We start from the raw sequence: 21,586 nt of genomic DNA, 5'->3' as shown, positions 1-21,586 counted from the left end.
TCAAAAAAGTCTTGCGGCATTTTTATTTATTTTTTTTTTTTTATTGAAATCGAAATGAATTTTTGATGACTCATGCCCAGCTCTTGGCCGATGCTACGGCTGCTACTATGCCGGTCCCTTTCGACCAATTCAGCGATTTTATCGCAATTTTCGACGACAGGCCTTCCGGAGCGTGGCGCATCTTCGACCACCTCTACACCAGAACGAAAACGTTGAAACCATCGTTGTGCGGTGGAAATGGAAACTGTATCGGGTCCATAAACTGCACAAATTTTATTGGCGGCTTGAGATGCATTTTTGTCTTTATCGTAGTAGTACTGTAAAATATGCCGTATTTTCTCTTTATTTTGCTCCATGTTTGCGATGCTATAACTCACGAACAACTTAAAAGAAACGACAATCAATCAAACACGTTTTAGCGCGTGAAATGAACTTTCCAAAAACGTATAGCATGACCCGATGCGACAAATAAAACTAGAACTAAGCGCTTTCAGCGCCAACTAGCGAAAATACCGCAAGACTTTTTTGACAACCTAATATGTTCGATTCGCTGGAAAGTAAGCTTACCGAATCGAAGACAGTTATATTTTGGTCTTTCAATCCATTGAAAGCTCTAATATATCTGGTTATAGAGGCATACCAACTAGCAACCCACAAACTTATTGAACCAAGTGAAAACATAAAAAGCCAAGGTCATTTCCGAAGGGCTAGATATATGCTTTCGTAGTCGAAGGCATTACCGGACTGTTTATATAAAATAAGGTATTCTTGGCATCTTCGATAATGCCTAACAACGTAAAATGGGAGTTTTCAGGTACAAGGATCGATTGCTGAAAGAGTTAATAACATGATAGCGAAACTTGATGTAAAAAATGTTGATTGTGGCATAGTGTTTACCACGTCTTTATAGCGCCTAGTGTTGACCGAGATAATGGGAATCGACAAAAAAGTATACTTGTCTCAGAAAACCATTCCCCAGTTTGAATTTTTCAAATGATATGAATTTCTAAGTCGAGAAAGATCTGATCAAATTTGATCTGAACCATTTACACTGGCAGGCAAACAAAATTGAGTCTATTTTAATACGAACAAGGTATATGAGTGGCACAAAGCATGCAGTTGAGGTCGAGAAGTCTTCGAAAAGGTTAAAGAAACAGTACTTGAACATCGTCTAACAGTATTGCTTTTTCAAAGATGGATCGAAGTTAAGGGGAAGAGTAGGTGGTGAAGTCTTCAGTCAGAAGCCAGCGGAATCGTTTGAAACTGCAAGGCCGTTGAACTTGCTAGGGAGAGAGGCTTTTCCTCACTTTCATCCGATTGGAGTCGAGTGGGTCTGCTTGCGTGAGCTCAGCAGACACTTGCCAACAATCAGCACTTGTGGACACTATCCATTGGTTTTCACGTAGTGCCAAATATTCTGTCAACGCTCTTTGCCAAAGCTATAAAGAGCAAGGACTGAGATTTAAATATTTTGATAGACACGCCTTTGCCGAATCAAACGAAGTTTGGGATTCATCCGACCACCTTAATGTAATAATCAATAGTAAAGTTATATCTCTCACAATTATACAAGATTTTTCTGGACACTGTTCAATTGGTTTTCACGTAGTGAGGCCAAATATTCTGTCAGACGCTCTTTGCCAAAGCTATAAAGAGAAAGGACTGAGATTTAAATATTTTGATAGATTACACGCCTTTGCCGAATCAGAAGGTGAAAACTGAGGATCTCAACATCTTTATAGATCAACTGAACACATTTTGTTGAATTGTTTCAATATGATTCGACTAGATCAATGAGAAAATGGCCGAGGATCAACATTCATCAAACGAGTTTGTACTGGGTAATGTGGTGCAATATGGCGTCGAAATCCATAGAATTCAAAATAAGCCGAAAGCGAAAATATGATATGGCACTTTTGGCCATCCCGGCAGAGGGTTATAACTAATGTATGGAAAATTAAATAAGGCGTTACCAATGTTGCAGTGCCTCCAAAGTAGTATATTTTGAAGACGACAATAAAGATTTGTATTATAAAATCAATTTTGACCAGACGACTTTAAATTTTTCGAAGAAAGTAATCTTTCGAGCGCAACCTTTTTCAATTTTAATGGATTTACTATCCATTTTTGCCTTGAACTGCCGACACCGATGAATATACACACATACATCTTCGTAATTGCAGCTTTTATATTAATTGAAAAATATATTTGAAATTACAAGAATTTATGTGCGGTTTTACTTGGCTCCAATTTCTTTTAATTTTCGCAAGCTACAAAAGTAATTTGGGCCAAAAATCGAAAGGCCGCACACAAAGCGATTGCCAGCGCGCAACTTAACCTTGAATGCCTGACTGCGCGCTGTAAATGCAGTAAATCAAGTGCGTACCTTTTTTTTGCCCCGGCAGCCAATGCCAAGTGGCAGAAAGTTCAAGCGCGCCGCGCCATCATTTATAGCTACTTTGGAGATCACCTTAAGGAAATCTCACACACGTACACACAGGGGCGCACACAGCCGTATACCAACAGTAATGCAGTTACATTGGCATTATAAGAAACTTCACCTTGCCACATTACTTTCCCGTGCAGCGTCTTCTACTGCGCTTCTCCTTCCTTCACATTCCGTTTCAGCGGAAAGAAAACTTTTCATAATTCCTTTAGATTTCGCCACTTTGCAAGCTCACCCAATTCTCTCATCTCGGCAAGTGCACTCGGCAACGCTTTTCTTGATTGCATTCAGGTGAAAAATTTGTTGCAATCAAAATTATGCTCTTCTTCCTTTCCCTTTTCCTTGTGTAATTTTTGAGTGGCAATGTTTTCATTGCTGCACAGTTTTCTTTCACCACTTTCGAGTAGTTATTCTCTAGAAATTTCTATAATTTCGAATTCCTGCATTTATTTGCTACCGTTGCTGCTGTTGTTGTTGTTGCATGCTTCGCTCTTATTAAAATACTTGAATATGTATGAGTGCATACTTTGTTGCCATATTTGCTTTGCTTGGAGTATGATTTGAAAAAGTTTTGCTTGAGTGGCGAACACTTTGTTAAATTAGGCGGTGAGTGGATACTTGGCATGTGGCGAAAGTGTTTCGCTTTGCGAGTGAAATGAAACGAAATGGAATGAAATGAAATGCGTGATGAAGAGGATTGGCAAAACTTCACTTTGAGTTTGGTTTTGGATAGAAGGTTTGTGTAGTCATAGTAACTGCAATTAGTAGCCAGCGCGAGGACATTAGTTTGGAGCTGTGAATTGTGAATATACGAGAACGAACTAAGAACAACTAGACTTGATTTTAATCTGAGATAGAACGAAATTTTTGCTCCGTCGATGACAAAACTCTATCTCTCCTTTCGAAACTGAAAGTATGATGGAAAAGTCCTCTTTATTTTTGAGAGAATTAGTCGCTAGTGGGATGCAATTAATGCGGAGCTGTGGATCTCGAGTACAGCCCACAAATGCTCATCACTTAATTAGAATCTAGGTAGAAACGTAATGTTTACTGTTCTTTAAAACTTGTAGTATGTCTCACCGCTGCAAGTTTCAGCAGATAATCCTATTTATGCATGACTAGTTTAAGATCTGATGGTTGGAGCCAAGTTTTGAACAGTCCACTATATTCCTGAGGGTTTTTGAACTACATAATATTCTCTACTAGTATTAGCAATGGCTTCAAACTATTTGCCAGCATCACTTTCAATTATTTTAAATAGAAGAGATCTAGCAGCAACATACAAAAGTCTTTCTGGACTCATATGTCATCCGCACAAAACGATTGTAGAGTCGAGAGAAAGCTGTTCCTTCTGGAACCCTCCAAGAACATATCGATTGTGAAATGATTACAAGAAAAAGAAGTAAAGTCATTGGATCGCATTGTGTTTCTGTTTAAGGCACTATCAGAAGCAAAAGTGATCGAACTTGATGAGCTACCGTGAAGAGTAAAGATCACAATAGACAACAAGTCAAATATCAAACCAATTTTTTAGTCTATTCTATCCAAATGCGAAATATTTATTTCAGTCTGCCTAATTTATTTCACATTCTATACATTTTATTATCGCTTTCTCATATTTTCTTTGTTTTCTTATCGTAATGTCAGAGGTTTTTTCGAAAAGTGCAAAGTAGTCTAGGACCCATGTAGGTAATGGTAAATCGGAATAGTAAAGGGAATTCCAGCTGGGGCTTATGAAAGAATAAAATTATGCTTCAATACTTTATGTAATGAAGAATTTATGAAAATTTCGTGTGCGGAATCGTTGCGAATGTTGGAAAAGTCTTACGGTGATTCAGTTTAATTGAAAACAAAAGCCTACGAGTGGTTCAAAGCCTTCAAAGACGGTCGAGAGATCGTTGAATACATGCCTTTGACCTTGTCAACTAATAAAAGGTGCTGAAAATCCTCAGGCAAGTGTTAGAGAAATGGTAAGGCAGCACGAGATCTCTCGCGAATCCGCTTGAATGATTTATTGATTGGTTATTTTGGGTATGACACGAGTTCTTGCTCGATTCGTTCCGATAAAGCTGGCTTTTTTTCAAAAAGAATACCGTAAAAATTCCTCTTTAGACATGCTTGATTGTGCGAATTCGGGATCCCACATTCATGAAGAGCATTATAGCTGCCGTTGAAACATGGGTTTATGAGTTTGACTTGCAACCAAGTCAACAATTACGCAATGGAGGAATAAAAACGAGACCAAACCTCGCCAAAGCCGCTCAGAAATCAAGGTGACACTCATTGGTTTTTTTATATTTGTAGTTTGGTGTGAATTTGTTTCGGAGGGACAGGCGGTCAATAAGGAGAACATCCGTGGAAAAAACGGGCGGAATTGCGTTTTATTTACAATTCACGGGTACTTTTTTGTCACAGTTTATATACATCTTCACGGTTAAAAGAATATGTTTTGTGGGAAATAAGACATATCCAAAATTATTTTAATTAAAATCTCAGTTTGAAAGTTTTGACTTCGAACAACATTTCTGATCCCAAGCAAATTTCGATAACAAATGAACTTTAAGCTCCGGAGAGCTCCTTAAAATCGAAGCCTGCGTAATGAGCAGCAACTTTGGCACCTCAGCTTACTACTTAGCCCTCAAAAACCAAATTTTATTAGCGATTCGTGTGCATTGTTGTATTTAATTCCACTTTTATATCTCCTTAGAAGATAAGACGAAAATTAGTCTAGATAAAATCTGAAAAAACGGAAGCGGAAAAAATTGCCTCGGGAGAATTGGCGCTTACGCTTTCACATTCTTAGTCAAGATGGCCCGGTCAAAGCGATCACCTTTGCTTTAACTACTTTGCTTTGTGCGGGTTTGCTGTTGTTGTTGCTGTTTGTGTTTTTTGATTCTTTCCTTCCTGTGATTTTTTTTGCTACCAACATTTTTCACGTTTATTCTTATTTATGACGAAGGTTGCGAGCATTGGCACGCGCAGACTAAAAATCTTTACAAATTTGTTTGCTTTCGTACTTGCACACAGACATACCTTTGTATGGATGTATGTGTATACATATTGTGAGATTTATGTTGTGGCACATTGGGTGCGGTAGGTGAAGGTGATATTGGCGCCGCTGTTCGTGTGGGCGAGTGGCGGTGGCGTGTGAATTGTCTCCATGAAATATGCAAAGTGTGAAATGAGAAGAAAGCGTGAAAGAGAGGCGAGAAGGAAGAACGGAAGAAAATATGGTAACATTCGTGGATACAGATGTGTATGCATAACTGTTTACCGGTATTGAAAGCGTGTAGCTTTTGCTGAAGCTGTGAAATTGAGACGGAAATTGTGGCGATTGCATAAAAAAGTCATCCTTTCTTGACATCTGCCACATGCACAATAAATCAAAGGCGTTGAACGTGCGTGCGAAACAGAAGTTAAAAGCCAAATTGGAATTAAGCTACGACAAGCGTCGAGACAGCGTAAACTGAGATTAGACGAGAGATAACGCAAGATAAAAACTATAAAAGGTTATAATGAAATCAGAGCTAGTGGGAATTGAACAGGAATTTATTGCAGGGAATAAAAAATAAAAAACATAAAACTGAAGTAGATTTATTATATGCGGTGGAGAAGTTGTACTGAAGGGACTAAAAAATTAACAGCTCAAAATTTAAAAGAGGTAGAAAATACGTGGTTGATTAAAGATTAACAGAGCAACGGCTGGATAAATAATGAATGCTATGGGACAACATATAGCAGTGAGAGCAAGAAAAACGATAGGGACGCGAACGACGCCATGTTTTTCCCGCTCTTTTGACATTTCTCTTCAGTAAGGTTTGCCATTTCATCATTGAAAGATATGCAAACCAACAATAAATTATTAAAATTTCCAACCGAAATTCGAAGTCAGTGATCTCAACTTTAAGAGCGCTACGTCCAATTATGTTATAATCGGCCCGTTAGATCAACAATTGAGAGTCTAGTGGAAAAATTTGAATCCACAGGCACAGTACTAAATGTTACCGTGCCAGTGAGACAAAGAAGTGCCCGTAGAGTCAAGAATATTGCTGCCGCTAGCACATCAATTGAGGAAGACCCAAATCAGTCTCTCACATGTCGTTCTCAAGTTGGGCATCTCTGTGATGTCGTTGTGGCGAATTTTGCGAAAAGATCTTGGCCTAAATCCTTACAAGATCAAATTGACACAAGAACTGAAGCCGATGGACCACCAGAATTGTCGCATGTTCGTGAATTGGGCTGAGCAACAACTTGAAAATGATCGGGATTTTCATCGCAAAATCATCTTCAGCGCTGAGACTCATTTCTGGCTGAATGATTTCGTCAATAAGTAAAATATGATCAATAAGGTCAGACAACAATCCACGCATACTCCATCAGTCAGCATTGCATCCCGGTACAATTGGGCTGTACTTTTTGCGTGATGATCAAGACAGGCACGTTATTGTGAATGGGAATCGCTACCGGCCAATGATAACCTAATATTTTTGGCCCGAATTGGTTGATACAGAAAACAAGTGGTTCCAACAGGACGGAGCCACAAGCTACAGAGCGAATGTCACAATCGATTTATTGAAAACCAAGTTTGGTGAACGTGTTATCTCACGAAATGGCTCAGTCAATTAGCCGTTTCGGTCGTGCGATGTGACGCCGTTAGACTATTTTCTGTGGGACTACGTCAAGTCTATGGACAATGCCAACAAGCTAGCGACGATTGATGAACTTCGTACGAATATCGAACGTGAATTTGTAACAGTATCGGGCGAGTTATGCTTGAAAACCGTCGAAAATAAGGATCAGCGTCTGAACTTCTGCAAGCTTACCCCTGGTGGCCATGCAAAAGAAATCGAGTTCCATACTAAAACCGTTTTTGTTTTATTAAAAAAAACGCTCTTATTGAAAAATGTATAATGTAGTATGAGCAAAAAGTAATCCCTTTGTTTGTTGTCTCCAACTAAATCAAAACGGTTTCTGCGCTGGTTGTGGCACGATATTGATTGAAAATTTGGTGAAAAACTTACGAAGAATCAATGCAGTTTGCGACGGTGTATTGTCGTGGTGCAAAACCCAAGAGTTATCGGGCCATAATTCCGGCCTACTTTTACGAATAACTTCGCACAAACGACGCGTAACACTCATAGTATTTCTTGTTGACAGTTTGACCGGTTGGAAGGAATTTGCACCACACCTCACTAATTGAAGAAAACTGTCAACATAACCATGATTTTAGACCTGCTTTGACGCGGCTTTATCAATTTTACCTCATCTTTGCCGCGATATTCGGCCGATTGATCGTCTTTTTCAGAGTCGTAAGCACAGATCCAAGACTCATCGCCAGTAATAAGTCAAGTCTCTTCGTTTCATGACATTCTGTTAGCCGGAAAGCATTATTCGACGCTATTTTTCAAAAAAATTTAGTGATTTTGGAACCAATCGTGCTTTCACTATTCTTAGGCTCAAATTACCTTTCAAAATGGTTTTCATTGATCCTTTCGATATTCCAACGATGCCAGTAAGCTCCCTAACTCTTAATCGTCGATTCTCAAGTACCAATATATTTAATTTATTGACCTGTTGATCATCAGTTGATGTTGATGATTGGTCGTCAACGCGTTCTCGATCCTCTTTGAATAATTTGTACCAATAAAAAAACTTGCTCGCGACAAGCAATTATCAGCGAAGACCTCGCCAACATTTTGAACGTTTCGGCACTTGAAATTTAATACCGCACACAAAATTTAATGGAACTTCGCTCATCGTAAAAATTACCGAATGCTAAGAGTATATTAAACACCAGTGATAATTTTGATGTGACATTTGGTACAGAATGGGTTTTCATGGTTTATAATAAAAGTCTTACTACTTTTTGCCCATATGTTTCTGACTCTGACAGTATTCTATTGGAGGCCAGATGAAGAATGGATTTGCCTACTCTGCACAGATGCTTACAGTGTCAACTAAGAACCAATAGAAAGCTAATGGTGTTAGACAACAATTTATAAAAACCGGGTATTCGAAAATACCACTTCATATTCTATTCACAGTACTTAACTAAATAGAATCGTGCGTATTTCAAAGTAGTAATTACCAAGATTTCGGTCGAAAAGTGAGCATATAACAATAGCTTCTTGTCTTGGTCCAGACAAATAAATACTCAAAATTCAACAACGTCTGTGGTTCATTTCTTCGCATCGCATCATTTATAATTTTAAACTAAATAACTTGGAAAGAAAATATACAAACAAATGACTTAAATGAGTACACACACAACAACAATAGAAAAATAGAAAATTTAATGTGGTGATTTAAAACCACCAAGCAGCCATTATCCAGGCTCCGAGTGGGTATACGACGGGGGGGTCGTCGGAGCCTGCAGATTTGCGTTGAATTTCCATTTAATCGAAGACGAAACAAAGTGAAAATAAAAGAGAAAATAGCGATTTGGGAAATGGAAAATCACTGTTGAATAAGATGCTCGAGTTCACGCGTATGTGTGTTCGTAAGTGTGTGCGTGTAAGTGCGTGCAACAACATAGAAAATGGAATCACACAATAATCTAACGCATTACTTATCCGCAGGACCAGCACCGCTGCATTTGGTCCACGGCAGAAAAGGCGCTTATCTGCTTCACAGCTTCGAAGGAAATTTGTAGCGAACAAGCAATGACCAAAATTAACATGTACGTATATGCGTGTGTGCGGTAAGCACTTGGGCTTGGCGTGGCTGTAGATAAGCTAGCCAAGCAGTGTGCTAGCATTAAGCAATAAGAACAAAAGCGTAAAGAATAGAAAAATGTCTATAATGTAAGCTAATCTGCAATGCGTTTTATGCGCACACAATCACACTTGTATATTATCTCGACATACTGTATATATATATATATATACATATATATAAATACATTAACAATTCCATGTGGTAAAATGTAAGCAAAAGCCCTCCAACTGAAGATTGTGCGGCTAATGTCTGCCCGAGGCTTAGAAACTTACTTACAGCTGTACACCCAATGAAGCAGGAAATAGACAAAAGAAAAAGAACGAAAGCGGAAGAAAGAGTGTGATAGAGAGACAAATAAAAATACGTGTGATTGACCCAAAAAGATGCCAATACAAGATTATAATGCTGATGTCGCAGCACTGTGCTGGTATGTGTGCGTGAAAGGCCCAAGAGAAGTTTTGACTTAAGAAAAAAAAAAAAACTTAAACTTCGACTGCTTCGAAGTTGTGTTACCCTTCACAAATAAAGTTTACATAGATGAACTTAATTTTGATCGAAAAATTTGTATGACAGATACATGCTAAATTCGATCTGAATTTTTTCAGAAATTATATTATAATTATAAGCTAACTCAAATGTCGGGAAAATATCTTGTCAAAAATAAAGAAAAATCATACAAGCCCTTGACTTAGATCGTTCAGCTTGTATGACAACTATTTGCCATAGTCGACCAATATCGGTGGTTTCGATAAATGAGCAGATTCGTGAGTATAAGAGGTCGTGTGCAAAATATCATATCCAAATCACATAAACTGATTGACTATATACAGACGTATATATAGATAAAACGATATACAAACATAGCTAAATCGAATCAACTCATCACGCTGATAATTTATATACAAGTACATACATATTTCTAGGATCACCAACGTTTCTTTCTAGGTGTTACAAACTTCGTGGCAAACTTATATACCCTCCTGTTCAGGGTATAAAGCAAGAATGCTTACAATGCGCTCTGATGAAGCCAGCTGTGGCTTTAACCAACTTCGTGTCTTTTATGTTGGCAATGTGCGACACATGCACGTTTATTTCCCGAGGGTGCGGGTTAGGGGACTCACGTGCTTTGCATTGTTTTTCTATAAATTTGTAATGGTTGCGGAGAAAGTGGACTATGATGAGAAGAAGGCAAATAGCGACAAAGGAATTGAAATGAACAATTTCGTACGCTTTTTATATGGACAGCCTTTTGTTGCTGTAATTTATGTATATTACATATGAACGTGGGGATGTAGGTCGCGCATAGAAAAAAATTTCGAGACCAAGTATCTATATTCTAAAATGTCTATGTTGTGCTAGTTAAGCATTACAGAAAATTTTTTGTAATATACGAGCTAACAGTGGCAGATTCAAATCCTTTGATTATAGTTAGCTTTCGAAGAAAATTGAGGAACTGTTTCTTAAATATTGCTATCTCTTATTAGAAGGCTAAAGGTCTAATTTCTAGAAGAAATTATTATTTGTTAATATTAAAAGAGGGAACATATTCACATAAAAATACACTTTCCGACTTTTAAATCGGTAATGTGATCGTATAAGTAATATGTCTAGTTCCTGCAAAAAGTTGTTGTCTGAAGAAATAAATGATGTTAACTTTGAAGAATTTTGATGGACCCAGAATATAGATTCCAGAGAAGTATTAAAGTTCATGTGTTTCCTGAAAGATTTGCGAGACTATCTGTAAAAACTTAATACACTTAGACCAGTTAAGGTGAGGAGAAATTATATGAAATACTAAGATTTCAAAGAATATCGCAAAATTTTCGGGAAACCTATTCTTAAGCACACTGGAGAATTGTAAGCTGGAATGCGTTAGATGATATCGAACACTGCAGACTTCTACGATTTCTGATAATGCTGCAAACGTATTTATTTTTAAATCAAAAAGCGTGAAAGCCTCACCAAATGGCTTGAAATTTTTACAAAAATAATCATGAGAAGACATAACACGAAATATACTTCTTAATTAAAAGCGAAAAGGCCTTTCATCTAGGCAACTCCTTCGTCTAATTGGTTTCGTCTGACTTCCCAAAGAATATATTTGTTTTTTCCGGATTAAAGCTTAAAATTTAGTGTAATTTTACAGAAAAATGTAATTAATTTTTTCACTTCATGCTCGCATTTATTAGAATTATTCAAAATTACTGAAAGTGTTATGATTACCCAAAGATAATAGTGTAAATATTTAACAACGGCTTTCTATTCGACTGTGAAAATTAAATTACCTTTATGGACTCCAATGTGTAATCTTATGAGGGACATCCAATAAAAAATTTAATTTAAATTTCACAGGAAATGTTTTGAAATTTTAGGGATATAACAGGTCAAGTGAAATTTCCGTGGCCTGACACATAGATAGCTTTACTAGAATTAAATCCGTATGATTTTTAATTAGCCCTAAGCTTCTTAAGACGCGTGTATAAAGTTGACAGCTATCGGAGCTTTAGTTTGTGAATTTTATCATTTTGAGTGAAGCAACTTTTGTTATTGTAAAAAAAAGGATTAAAAAAGAATTTCGCGTGTTGATAAATATTGCCTTTTGAGAGGAAAGAATACAGGTGAAACAAAAGATTGGCTTGATATAACTAATTTTCGAACACTATTTCAGAAGAATCAACCACTTTAGGATTGGTATGCCAAGTTTAGATACGGGGAAATGATCACCGAAGACAGTGAGCGAAGTGGACCCCGAACAGATTTTGTTATTGACGAAAAAAAAAAAATTTTGAATGACCTTGAATTGAAGTTGCTCGAGATAGCAAGCATTTTGAAGATAAAAAATAAACGTGTACATTGTATCATTCACAAATATTTGGGTATGGGAAAACTCTGCGCAAAGCGGTTGTTAAGCGAGCTCACCTTTGACCAAAAATAATGACGAATTAATGATTCGGAGCAGTGTTTGAAGATGTCCAAGCGAAATTAACCAGAGTTTTTGCGTCGATATGTGATAATATATGAAGCACGGCTCTACTTTCATTTCGAAATCCAATCGATAGTCATCCGAATGAACTGCACCCGTTGAACCTGCTCCAAAGTGAGGAAAAACGCAATTGTTGGTTGACAAGCGTTTGGAGTCTGAATTTTGGGATGTGAATAGAATAGTTTTATTGGCTACCTCGAAAAAGGAAGAACCATCAACAGCGACCATTATATAGTGGTATTGAACCGTTTGATGGATGAAAATTCCATGAAGTGGGCTTCAAATTACGTTTGTATCCACCGTGTTCTCCAGATCCGCTCCCAGTGACGAATGCCTGTGCTCAGATTACAAAAGAATGCTCGCTGTGAAGAAATTTTTATCGAATGAAGAGGTGATCGCCAAAAAGGAGGCCTATTTATCCTTATCGTGACACAAAAATGATATCGAAAAGTTTGATGGTCGCTATAACCAGTGTATTACCCTTCAAGGGAACTATGTTGACTAAATAAAAACGAATTTTGCTAAAAAAAAATATGTTTTACTATGACTATAGGCCAGAAGACTTTGAAAAAAGCGACATTTAACGAAAAATTAATCACTTTTTGGCTTGTCCAAATAACATTTTTCACATAATCAAAAAACTGTAGAGTCATGTACAGAAAACTTTCACAAAATAAATTGCAAATTTCAAGGGATGGGATTTTTCGAAGAATAACTTAAACCAATTTGAAAAATGCAGCTTTGAGAAAAACATGAGTAAAGATGAGTGCGTTTATTGAACCGAGCTTACAGTTTGTAACGTGTAACTCAAAAAATATTTAAAGTATTTTTTAAAATTTTAGTATGTATTTTTCTTTTTTTTTAAGAAATACTAACGAAATATGTTTAACATGAGTTTTTGAAATTTTGAAGTGTGCCCCTCTATGAATTAGTAAATCCGGTGGCAGCTATTTTCCGGAAATAAGTGAAGTAGGTAATTATCTCGCATCAAATTCTATATTATTGATACAGACTATGACTTTTGTGTAAGTACCCCAGAAATTGAAACTTTTTACGTTTTAATTATTTCTCTACAATCACTACAATAATATTGCACAGTGTAACTGAGTAGGTGAAAGCGTTAAGAATTTCCGATTATTTATAAACACGCCTTTGCGCATTTTCAGAGATGTAAATAGACATACGCTCGCAAGACCAGACCAGAAAAAATAATCAAAAGCGATTAAGGATGTGAAACAACAACCTTTACAAAATGCGGCAAAAAAATGAAACAATTACAACAACAAATCGCTAACAATTGTATTGGCAATGTGAAAAGGTACACGATTTCTGTCTAACGACCGTTCTTCAGCAGTCATACGAAGGGTTTGAACAAGAAGCTACGAATAAAGCTCTAAATATATTTATGCGCGTTTGTAGTTAATGCCTGGCAACCCACAGCCTCTCTGTGCTCGCCATTTTATTTATGTGTGTGTGCATCTCTTTGTTTGCCTTAGAAATATATTGAAAGGAAAGCGAAATTATGCTGTGACAATAAAGTAGCAAATGTATGCCTTAAACAACAACAAAGTAGCACACCAGACTAGGCGAAGTAGTTTTCTTTGTTGTTGCTATGCTTTTGTGTGCTACTTTTGTTGCGTGTGTAGGCAATAGAAATGAACACAAGATTAAACTCGATCATTTGACTAAGCACAGCTGGCGTACGCAAACTGTAATTTACTTTTAGCATGCACTGTACGCACACTTCTCATGTTTACATTGAGTTTTATTGAATGTTTGGCTGACTTGAATTTTAAGTGGCGTCTCATGACAACGCGCATTTTATTACCTGCCGCACAAATAAACTAATTAAAACAAAGCGATTGGAGGGGAGTTGAGGCTAATCAATGCAGGAAATTCGAAATTCAACAATGAACTTTGGCTGTAACGAAGCTATTACACCCTTCACAACACAACTAAATAAGTTGTCATACAAGAACCTAATTTTGATCGAGCAGTTTGTAAGGCAGCTATATGTAATATTAGTCCGATCTAAACAATATGTTCGCAGATTGTAACGGTGCTTTAGATAATATTCTGTGATGAATTTCTTGAAGGTCCTTTGTCTAATAAAAAAGTTCTTCATATAAGGCATTGAGTTTTATTGTTCAATTTGTATGGCAGCTATATGCTATAGTGGTCCATTATCGGCGGTACCGGCAAATAAGCAGCCTCTTGAGTAGAAAATGATGTGTGCAAGATTTCAGAACTATATTTTAGACAGACAGACTCATAGACACACGGCCAGGGTTAAATATGCTGATTTATATACTATACTATATATTATATACTATATATATATTTCATAAGGTCCCAAACTTCGTAGCAAACTTAATATACCTCGTTTGGGGGTACAACAAAGCAATTGTAGGGTAAGAGCAGCGCCGTAAAATCGTTTGAGGCTAATCAGAAGCATAAAATGGAAATGCAACACTGCCAGAATTGGTGGCGTTTGCTGTGGAAGTCGCTACATAACTATTGCGGTCTGTTGAAGTCTTTCTGCATTAATTTAATTGTCTGCTTCCTTCTTAGAAATAAATTAAATTAGTCCCGTGAGAGCAAGGCCTCTCCTCTTAGAGTATTAAACAAAAACATATCGTCACACCACAAAAGCAATTAAAATTCTTTCAATAATCAAAATTCCAAACAAATCGCTTGTTAGCCATCGACACCTGTGTATTTTTAATTTAATCTCACTAAGTACTTTAAGAGCGTGAGCACTTTACTCCTCGCTTAGTTAACACTCTTTATGTCATTTTAGTTTTCACCTCATTTACTCAATTAAAATTGTGCAGCAATGAATTGGCAGGGGAAGAAGAAAAATAAAAGTGCAAAGAAAGAAATCAACTCGTTGCTTTCCCTACGTATTGCTGTCATAAAACTGGTTGCCAGCAAATATTGTGGGTAAGTGTGCGCACAACTCTTACAATGTTACTCATACGCCCCGGTGCGCGCTGTGTAAATGTTGTGGCCACACTTTTGACTCTTAAGTGGAAATTGCTAATTAAACGGCAGCAGCGTGTATGTGGGTGACTCATGCGGGACAAGTAGCTGTGCAAAATGTAGCAGAAATTATTTAGAGCAATAATTAGCGGAGCAAAGTGAAATGAGGGTGAAATATTGTATGTGAAGAGGAAAGATGTGTGAAAAGTGACAGTGAAACTATAAAAGTGTAGTGAGTTGGAAAGCACATGGGGCACTAATTTTTATTAAGCAGTAAATGCTGCCTTGTGCACTGTTCAAGTGCTACTTTATAAATCGGTTGAAACTTTGAGGGGCGGCTGTGGAGAATTGCTTGTGCTGCAATGGTGGGGAGATGATCTTCATTTTTTTATCTTCTTAAAGTGGACTAATAAATTAAAATTACTTTACATTAGTTTTGAAACGTTCGGTAGCATCTGCTGTAGTTCCACATGAATAATACCGTGACTAAGAAAACAAAAAGCAAAATAAATATTAACTTCGGTTTCTCCGGAGCAATAATATCCTTCGAAATGCAAAACACCATAAAAGAATTGGATTTCGATCTGAACTAGTTCTAGGATAATACTGTTGCTTTGGAAAATAATCCTTACAAAATTTTGTAAAGATATTTCGACATATAAAAACAGCTTTCTATACAAGGACTCGTTTTAATTTGTATGACAGCTATATCCTGTCCTGTTCCAATATCGACGGCTCCTATAAATGGACAGCGTCTAGGAAAGAAAAGGACTTGTGTAAGATTAAAGAACGATATCTCAAAAACTGAGCGACTAGTTCGGGTATATACAGACAGACGGAGAAACTGACATGCCTTGGATCGTGAGGGGACCGCCGTTGTCAATGCGCAAAAAATTGCCTACTCAGTCGAAAGTAGCACCTCTTTGCCAGAGTGATTCTGCGTTGGATTTCAACGCAGATATTGTTGTTGCTGTTGATTGAGATTCCAAGACGTAAGAAAAATAATAGAGTCTACAATAGGCCCATCACCTGTCTTCACGCCTTGGTGTTACACAGCGGTAGTCAAGCCAATCTTGCTTTACGTTTCTTTGGTGTGGTGGACCGTGGACTGCAAAATCTCTAATAGAAAACCGTGAAATTAATACAAAAACTCATTGTTCTCTGTATGCCACAACCGTTTAGAACCACTGTAACGCTTGCCTAGCTCAGCCGACCACTAATCGACCTTGAATTAGAAAGATTTGTATCGAAATCAGTTGCAAGATTGGTGGCGTTAGGTGCATTTTCCTCAGGAACCTTCGTGCTTAACTCGATAAGCAAGAGGTCGGTGAAGAAAGTAGACCACATTCAAATATGTGGCCGCTGAACATGCAACATCAAAGCGGACGGGCGAAAAATGGCAGATGAAGTGATCTTCAAGGTGGAAGCCTTTGGTAAGAAAGCTGCAGCTGTAGTTAACCACGCACAAACAAAAAAACATGGACATCAAAATATATATCGATAGCCAAGCGGAAATTGAGGCAATGATCTGACATCGAATTAGGTCAGAGAATGGTCTATAGAAGCAGACAGGTAGTAGATTTAGTGGCTGCAGAAAGCAACTGCCAAAATACTAGGTTCCAGACCACAAAAGACTGGCTACCGAACCGGTACAAGATATACGGAAGTCACTAGAAATGCTTGTCTCACACGGTCTCTGCAGGACTGCAGAACGATGGTTGGCCTTGTGCTTCTTTGAAAATACCTAGAACGACACAGTTCGAAGGAAGTCTTACATCAGGGCTACCGAAGATATGCAAGATCTATAATACTCTCTGAAGACAATAAATGATCCGAATAGAAACAAAAATTAAGGAAAAGTTTCACATGTTAGGCCATTCACAATAACAATACTCGGTTGCAAGCGGCATAAGTATTCAAATTCACCCCGTTAGTATTGGCTGGGAACTCATAGGACCATCGCAGAACTTACTTCGCCAGAACTCTTTTTGTATTGCATGATGGAAAATATTTTTAATGAAACTACTTTATACAACGATAAACAGAAATACCGTTCTAAGATGTTTGAAACATCCAAAGGGTAACGTCGGAAACCCAACAAAGTATATTGTTTGATGAAATGTCTTCCCAAAGTTTGGCATGGATAATAATCTAAGGCATCGTTAGAATTTTCCAAGAAATTATGCTATGGCCTATAGCTGCCACAAAAAGTGACTTACCGAACAAGGCATCATCCTGAATTTTGGAATAGATTTTTTTCATGCATCGCTACAATTTACGAAGATATTGTTTATATCGGATCACTGCAGCATATGGCTGCCATATAAACTGACCCATCAAAATCAAGAAAAGATCTTTTACACCCTTTTCAGCTGTGGGGAATAGTATTATGACGGCTTAAGGCCTGAAAAAAATTTCGATGAACATATGAATGGAAAAAGTTCCAAATTAAGAAGTCTGAAAGTTCCTCCAGTATAATATGCAATTTATCTCTCCTTTTATGCACATCTATCACTAACTGGACATACTTCATCTTAGTGGCCGGTTTCAACACAATTTTCAACACAAAATGCTGTAGCATACTTTCAGGCCAATGGACATTACCGAATTTGTCCTTCAATTAGAAACAGCTGGCCGACAACATGACAGCTGCAACCTCAAATCAGATTCTCCAGCTCAGTTGAAACAATGTTTGCTTACTGCAGCAAGCTCACACACTTAAACTCGCACGCACACACACACAAAGATACATCACTAAGTTTAAATCGTCTAACTATGGCTACGGGCACTTACTTGTTATAAATGAAAGCACAAGGAACATATCCAACGCCACTTGAAACCACTTCATCTCATTTCCCTCTGCGCTTTGTGGCTGCCTGGGTGCTCCTTGTGCTGCTGCTGTTGCGGCTTCGTGATTGCGGCCCACTTTGCAACGCCCGCTGCTGCTGCTGCTGCTGATATGGCTCTTACGGCTACGTGTATGGCTATGGCTACTTCTCGGCAGCGCACTGTTGCTGCCACTGCGCCTTTGTGCCGCCTTACGCAAGGCACAGATGAGTGAGCTGTTGTTGCAACAAGCAAAGGGTAGAGTGTTCTGTGCGGCAGGCAGGCACTTGCTGACCTAGCCAACAACAATACGGAAGTTGTTTGCGTGCTACACTATTAGCAATGTTGTTGTTGCTGCTGTTGCATTAACTATTGTTTTTGCACTTGTTACGCACTGCCCGTCCGTACGTTTGTTGCTATTTGTTGTTGTTGTTATCGGTGCAACTTTACGTGGTCCTGTTTCCTTGTTGTTATTGTTGCCGTTGTTGCGGTCGTTGGCAGTCGTAATTGGCGTTGCTGTTGCTACTGTTGTATCTGCAACGTTCGTTGTGCTGTTGCCACCGGCTTGCAGTTGATGGCTGCTTCAATTCAAACTTCTTCGGCCTTTGTTGTTGTTGTCGGCTGTCGGCTGGCCCGTTGTCTGCCGGATTGTTATCTGCGGCAGCAAATGTGTCTGTTGTTGCTCGGGTGGCGTTTGAGGCTTCTGCTGTTGCTGATGTTGTTGTTTTTGTTTTTGTTGTTGCTCTTGCCGCAAAAGCTTTTGCTATGCTGCCGGGGCTTGTTTCGTTTGCTACGCTTGCGACTTTGTTTGCCGCGTGTATGTTGCAATGTTGCAAGTATGTGTTGTCCTATATGCCACTTGCGCGGTGTTGCCACCGAATTGTGTGTGGCTATTGGCGGTGAGCGTAGGCTGCTTAACACTTTAACTCCGCTTGCTATTTTTGCAATGTTTATTGTTGTTGTTGTTGCTATTGCTCGCACATATGTTGCTGTTGTAGTTGTTGTTGTTGCATGCGCGGATTTATGCATTTGTATGTGAAATTATTGGCTTTTAAGGATGTGTGTGTGCGTGGGAAATGTTGATATAACAGTAATTTCTTTGTAACGGTATTACCTTTTTGTCAATCTGTCATTTATTTGCTCCCTCGTACCCCTGGCGCTGTCAAGGAGTGGACGATTGTTTATATGTCTTCTCTATTCAACTATTTAATGGTGTTGTTATTATTGTTATTGTTGCTAGTTTATATAATTATTTGCTTGCAGTGTTGGTTGCAGTTGCTGTTGTGGCATTCTTAAGTTCTCCGGAGGATTAAGTGGCAGCACAGTTACACATACATACACACACATTTATATTCACATAGATTCAACTAATTATCTTAACAGATTATTTTCTTCTACTTAGTTATATATCTAGGTATATATTATTTCTTGCAATTTCGCTTATGCTTAGTTTCTTCGCTGTTACTGTTATTATTTTGTTTTTATGTCAGCATTTTTGCGGTTTTACGCTTGTTTAATTAATTAAAGAAATTCGCAATTTATTCTCGTTGGCAGTTTGCGTTTAATTTGTTGTTGCAATTTCAGATAAACCTCTTTGCGATTGTTGCTGTTGCTTTCACGGCTTCAATCTGCAATGAAAAATGAAATAAGACCATCAATTGATGTCATATGCTCGATAAAGAAGAAAATAAACGATTTTGCTATCTTAATGGGATAATTGGGGTCTAAATTTTTTTATAGTATAGCAGGTATGGAAATGCTTCGGGTGTAACCCAGCATTTTATACTCTCACAATTATCAAAGGCGGGTAAATACTTTTAGTTGTTAGCAATTTATTCTAAGGAATGTTACGAAAGAATTAAACATTAATTATTAGACGAAATCGTGAATAAATCGCAATCATGTTCCATATCTTGTTAACTAATATTATTGGTCATATATTCACTTAAGTAGTTTCATTACTACATTTCATTTTATATCTCAATTTTTAATAATGGGTTCAAGCCAGTTGACTTATATGAGAAATATCTGATTTGTTCAGAATACATCGCGAATTTTATATTTCTTAAGAAATTTTTTATTTATTCATGAAAACAAGGTGCGTTCCAAAGTAAACAGGACTTTTTGAATCTAGCGCCCCCTGGTGGTGACATCTTTAAGTTGGAATTTGCTATATTTATTGATTGTTCAGTGAGAATGCATGACATTTCATTAATTGGTAGTGAAGTTATTGCATTTTAAGTGTCAGTATGTTTGTGTTATCGGTGCGAAAATGAGCTGCGAACAAAGAGCCAACATTAAATTTTGTTTTAAAATTGGAAAAACTTTTACCGAAACGTTTCAATTGATGAAAAAAGTTTATGGCGATTTATCGCATTTTAACCAGACATTTGGGCTACGAAAGTGTGTTCAACGGTTTACAAAATGGTCGTGACAAAGGACTGACGACCAATCAAATTGCAATCAAAATCCGACATTCGAAGGACATCATTAAAGGACGATTATTTGGCCAAAAATCAGATTTTAACCATTAACCACTCCCCGTATTCACCTAATATGGCACCGTGCGACTTCTTCCTTTTCGGAAAAATGCATTTTCCTATGAAAGGAAAGTATTACTGGCGGCCATACCGTCCATTGAAAACGAGCTAAAATACTTGTTCGAAATGCTTTTGGACCGAGCAAAAAGCTTTTGGACTGTGCAAAATACTATCTTGAATAAAATAAGATTATCTTGCCGAAAAAAAAACATTTGTTTTGGTTTTTTTAAGTTCTATTTACTTTGGAAAGCACCTTTATAATAATTTTGTCCCCTTTAAAGCTTCAAAGTAATCACCCTCAGATAATATTTATTTCTGCCTTAGTTTAATATTATGTCGTAGAGCCAGAGGACCAATTTCGGCGAGAGACCCCACCTTTTGCCAATGGCACCTCTATGGCTTGTGTTCTTCATTTTTTTCGAATGATTAAAATCATCTGCCGATTGCGATATTATCAAAGGACACAACCTAATTTATAGGCTGGACAACAACCCCCACCAGTTGCATTCCAGCCTCAACTCATTTTTCACTCGATTAAGCATTAACGTAGTAAAATAAAATTTTTAGTTTGAATGGCAAACCGATCTAAATTAGCGCTTTAATCGAGCAAAGCACTGTTAGTTGATCAATTAACTCCTGCGAAAAGACTTTTAAATATTGACCCCTTTATATTAAAAAGCCCACAGGAAGTATTAAATGGTTTATAATAGCTCAGGAAATATTGACACAATTTATCAATTTTAAGCGCAAGGGCAAATTATTTTCATTTGAATATTCTTTCAATACTACTTACTGCATCTCACAGATTGACCTATATTGTAGGTAAAACAACAACCATAGGCACTGAGCTCCACATATTCGACAAACAGGGCGTGAAAAGTTTTGGTTAAATTTTGACAATTTTTCTACTTGAGAAGGAATACCTTGAGTTCCAGAAAAGTTTCAGCAAATTGTGTTTAACGATGATGCCCATTCCTAGCTTAATCGGTACGTAAACAAGCAAAATTTCCGCATTTAGGACGAAAAGCAATCTGAAGGTATTCAAGAGCTGCTATTTCATTCAGAAAAAACAATGGTTTTATGTGGTTGGTG

At 37.6% G+C, this 21,586-nt stretch overlaps 1 protein-coding gene across 1 annotated transcript in view; it reads right to left on the bottom strand.

Annotated features, from left to right (window-relative positions):
* Nucleotides 1–21,586, bottom strand: part of LOC126758843 (acetylcholine receptor subunit alpha-like) — a 350,795-nt gene that overhangs the window by 152,368 nt on the left and 176,841 nt on the right. The window contains exon 2 of the mRNA XM_050473246.1: nt 17,922–19,582. Coding sequence (XP_050329203.1) covers nt 17,922–17,976 — 55 coding nt within the window. The 5' untranslated portion in view covers nt 17,977–19,582. The remainder of the gene's footprint in view (nt 1–17,921; nt 19,583–21,586) is intronic.

This window comes from Bactrocera neohumeralis, chromosome 5 (genome assembly GCF_024586455.1).
Source record: "Bactrocera neohumeralis isolate Rockhampton chromosome 5, APGP_CSIRO_Bneo_wtdbg2-racon-allhic-juicebox.fasta_v2, whole genome shotgun sequence".
Classification (NCBI taxonomy): Eukaryota; Metazoa; Arthropoda; class Insecta; order Diptera; family Tephritidae; genus Bactrocera; species Bactrocera neohumeralis.
This window is presented reverse-complemented; position numbering and strand designations above follow the sequence as displayed.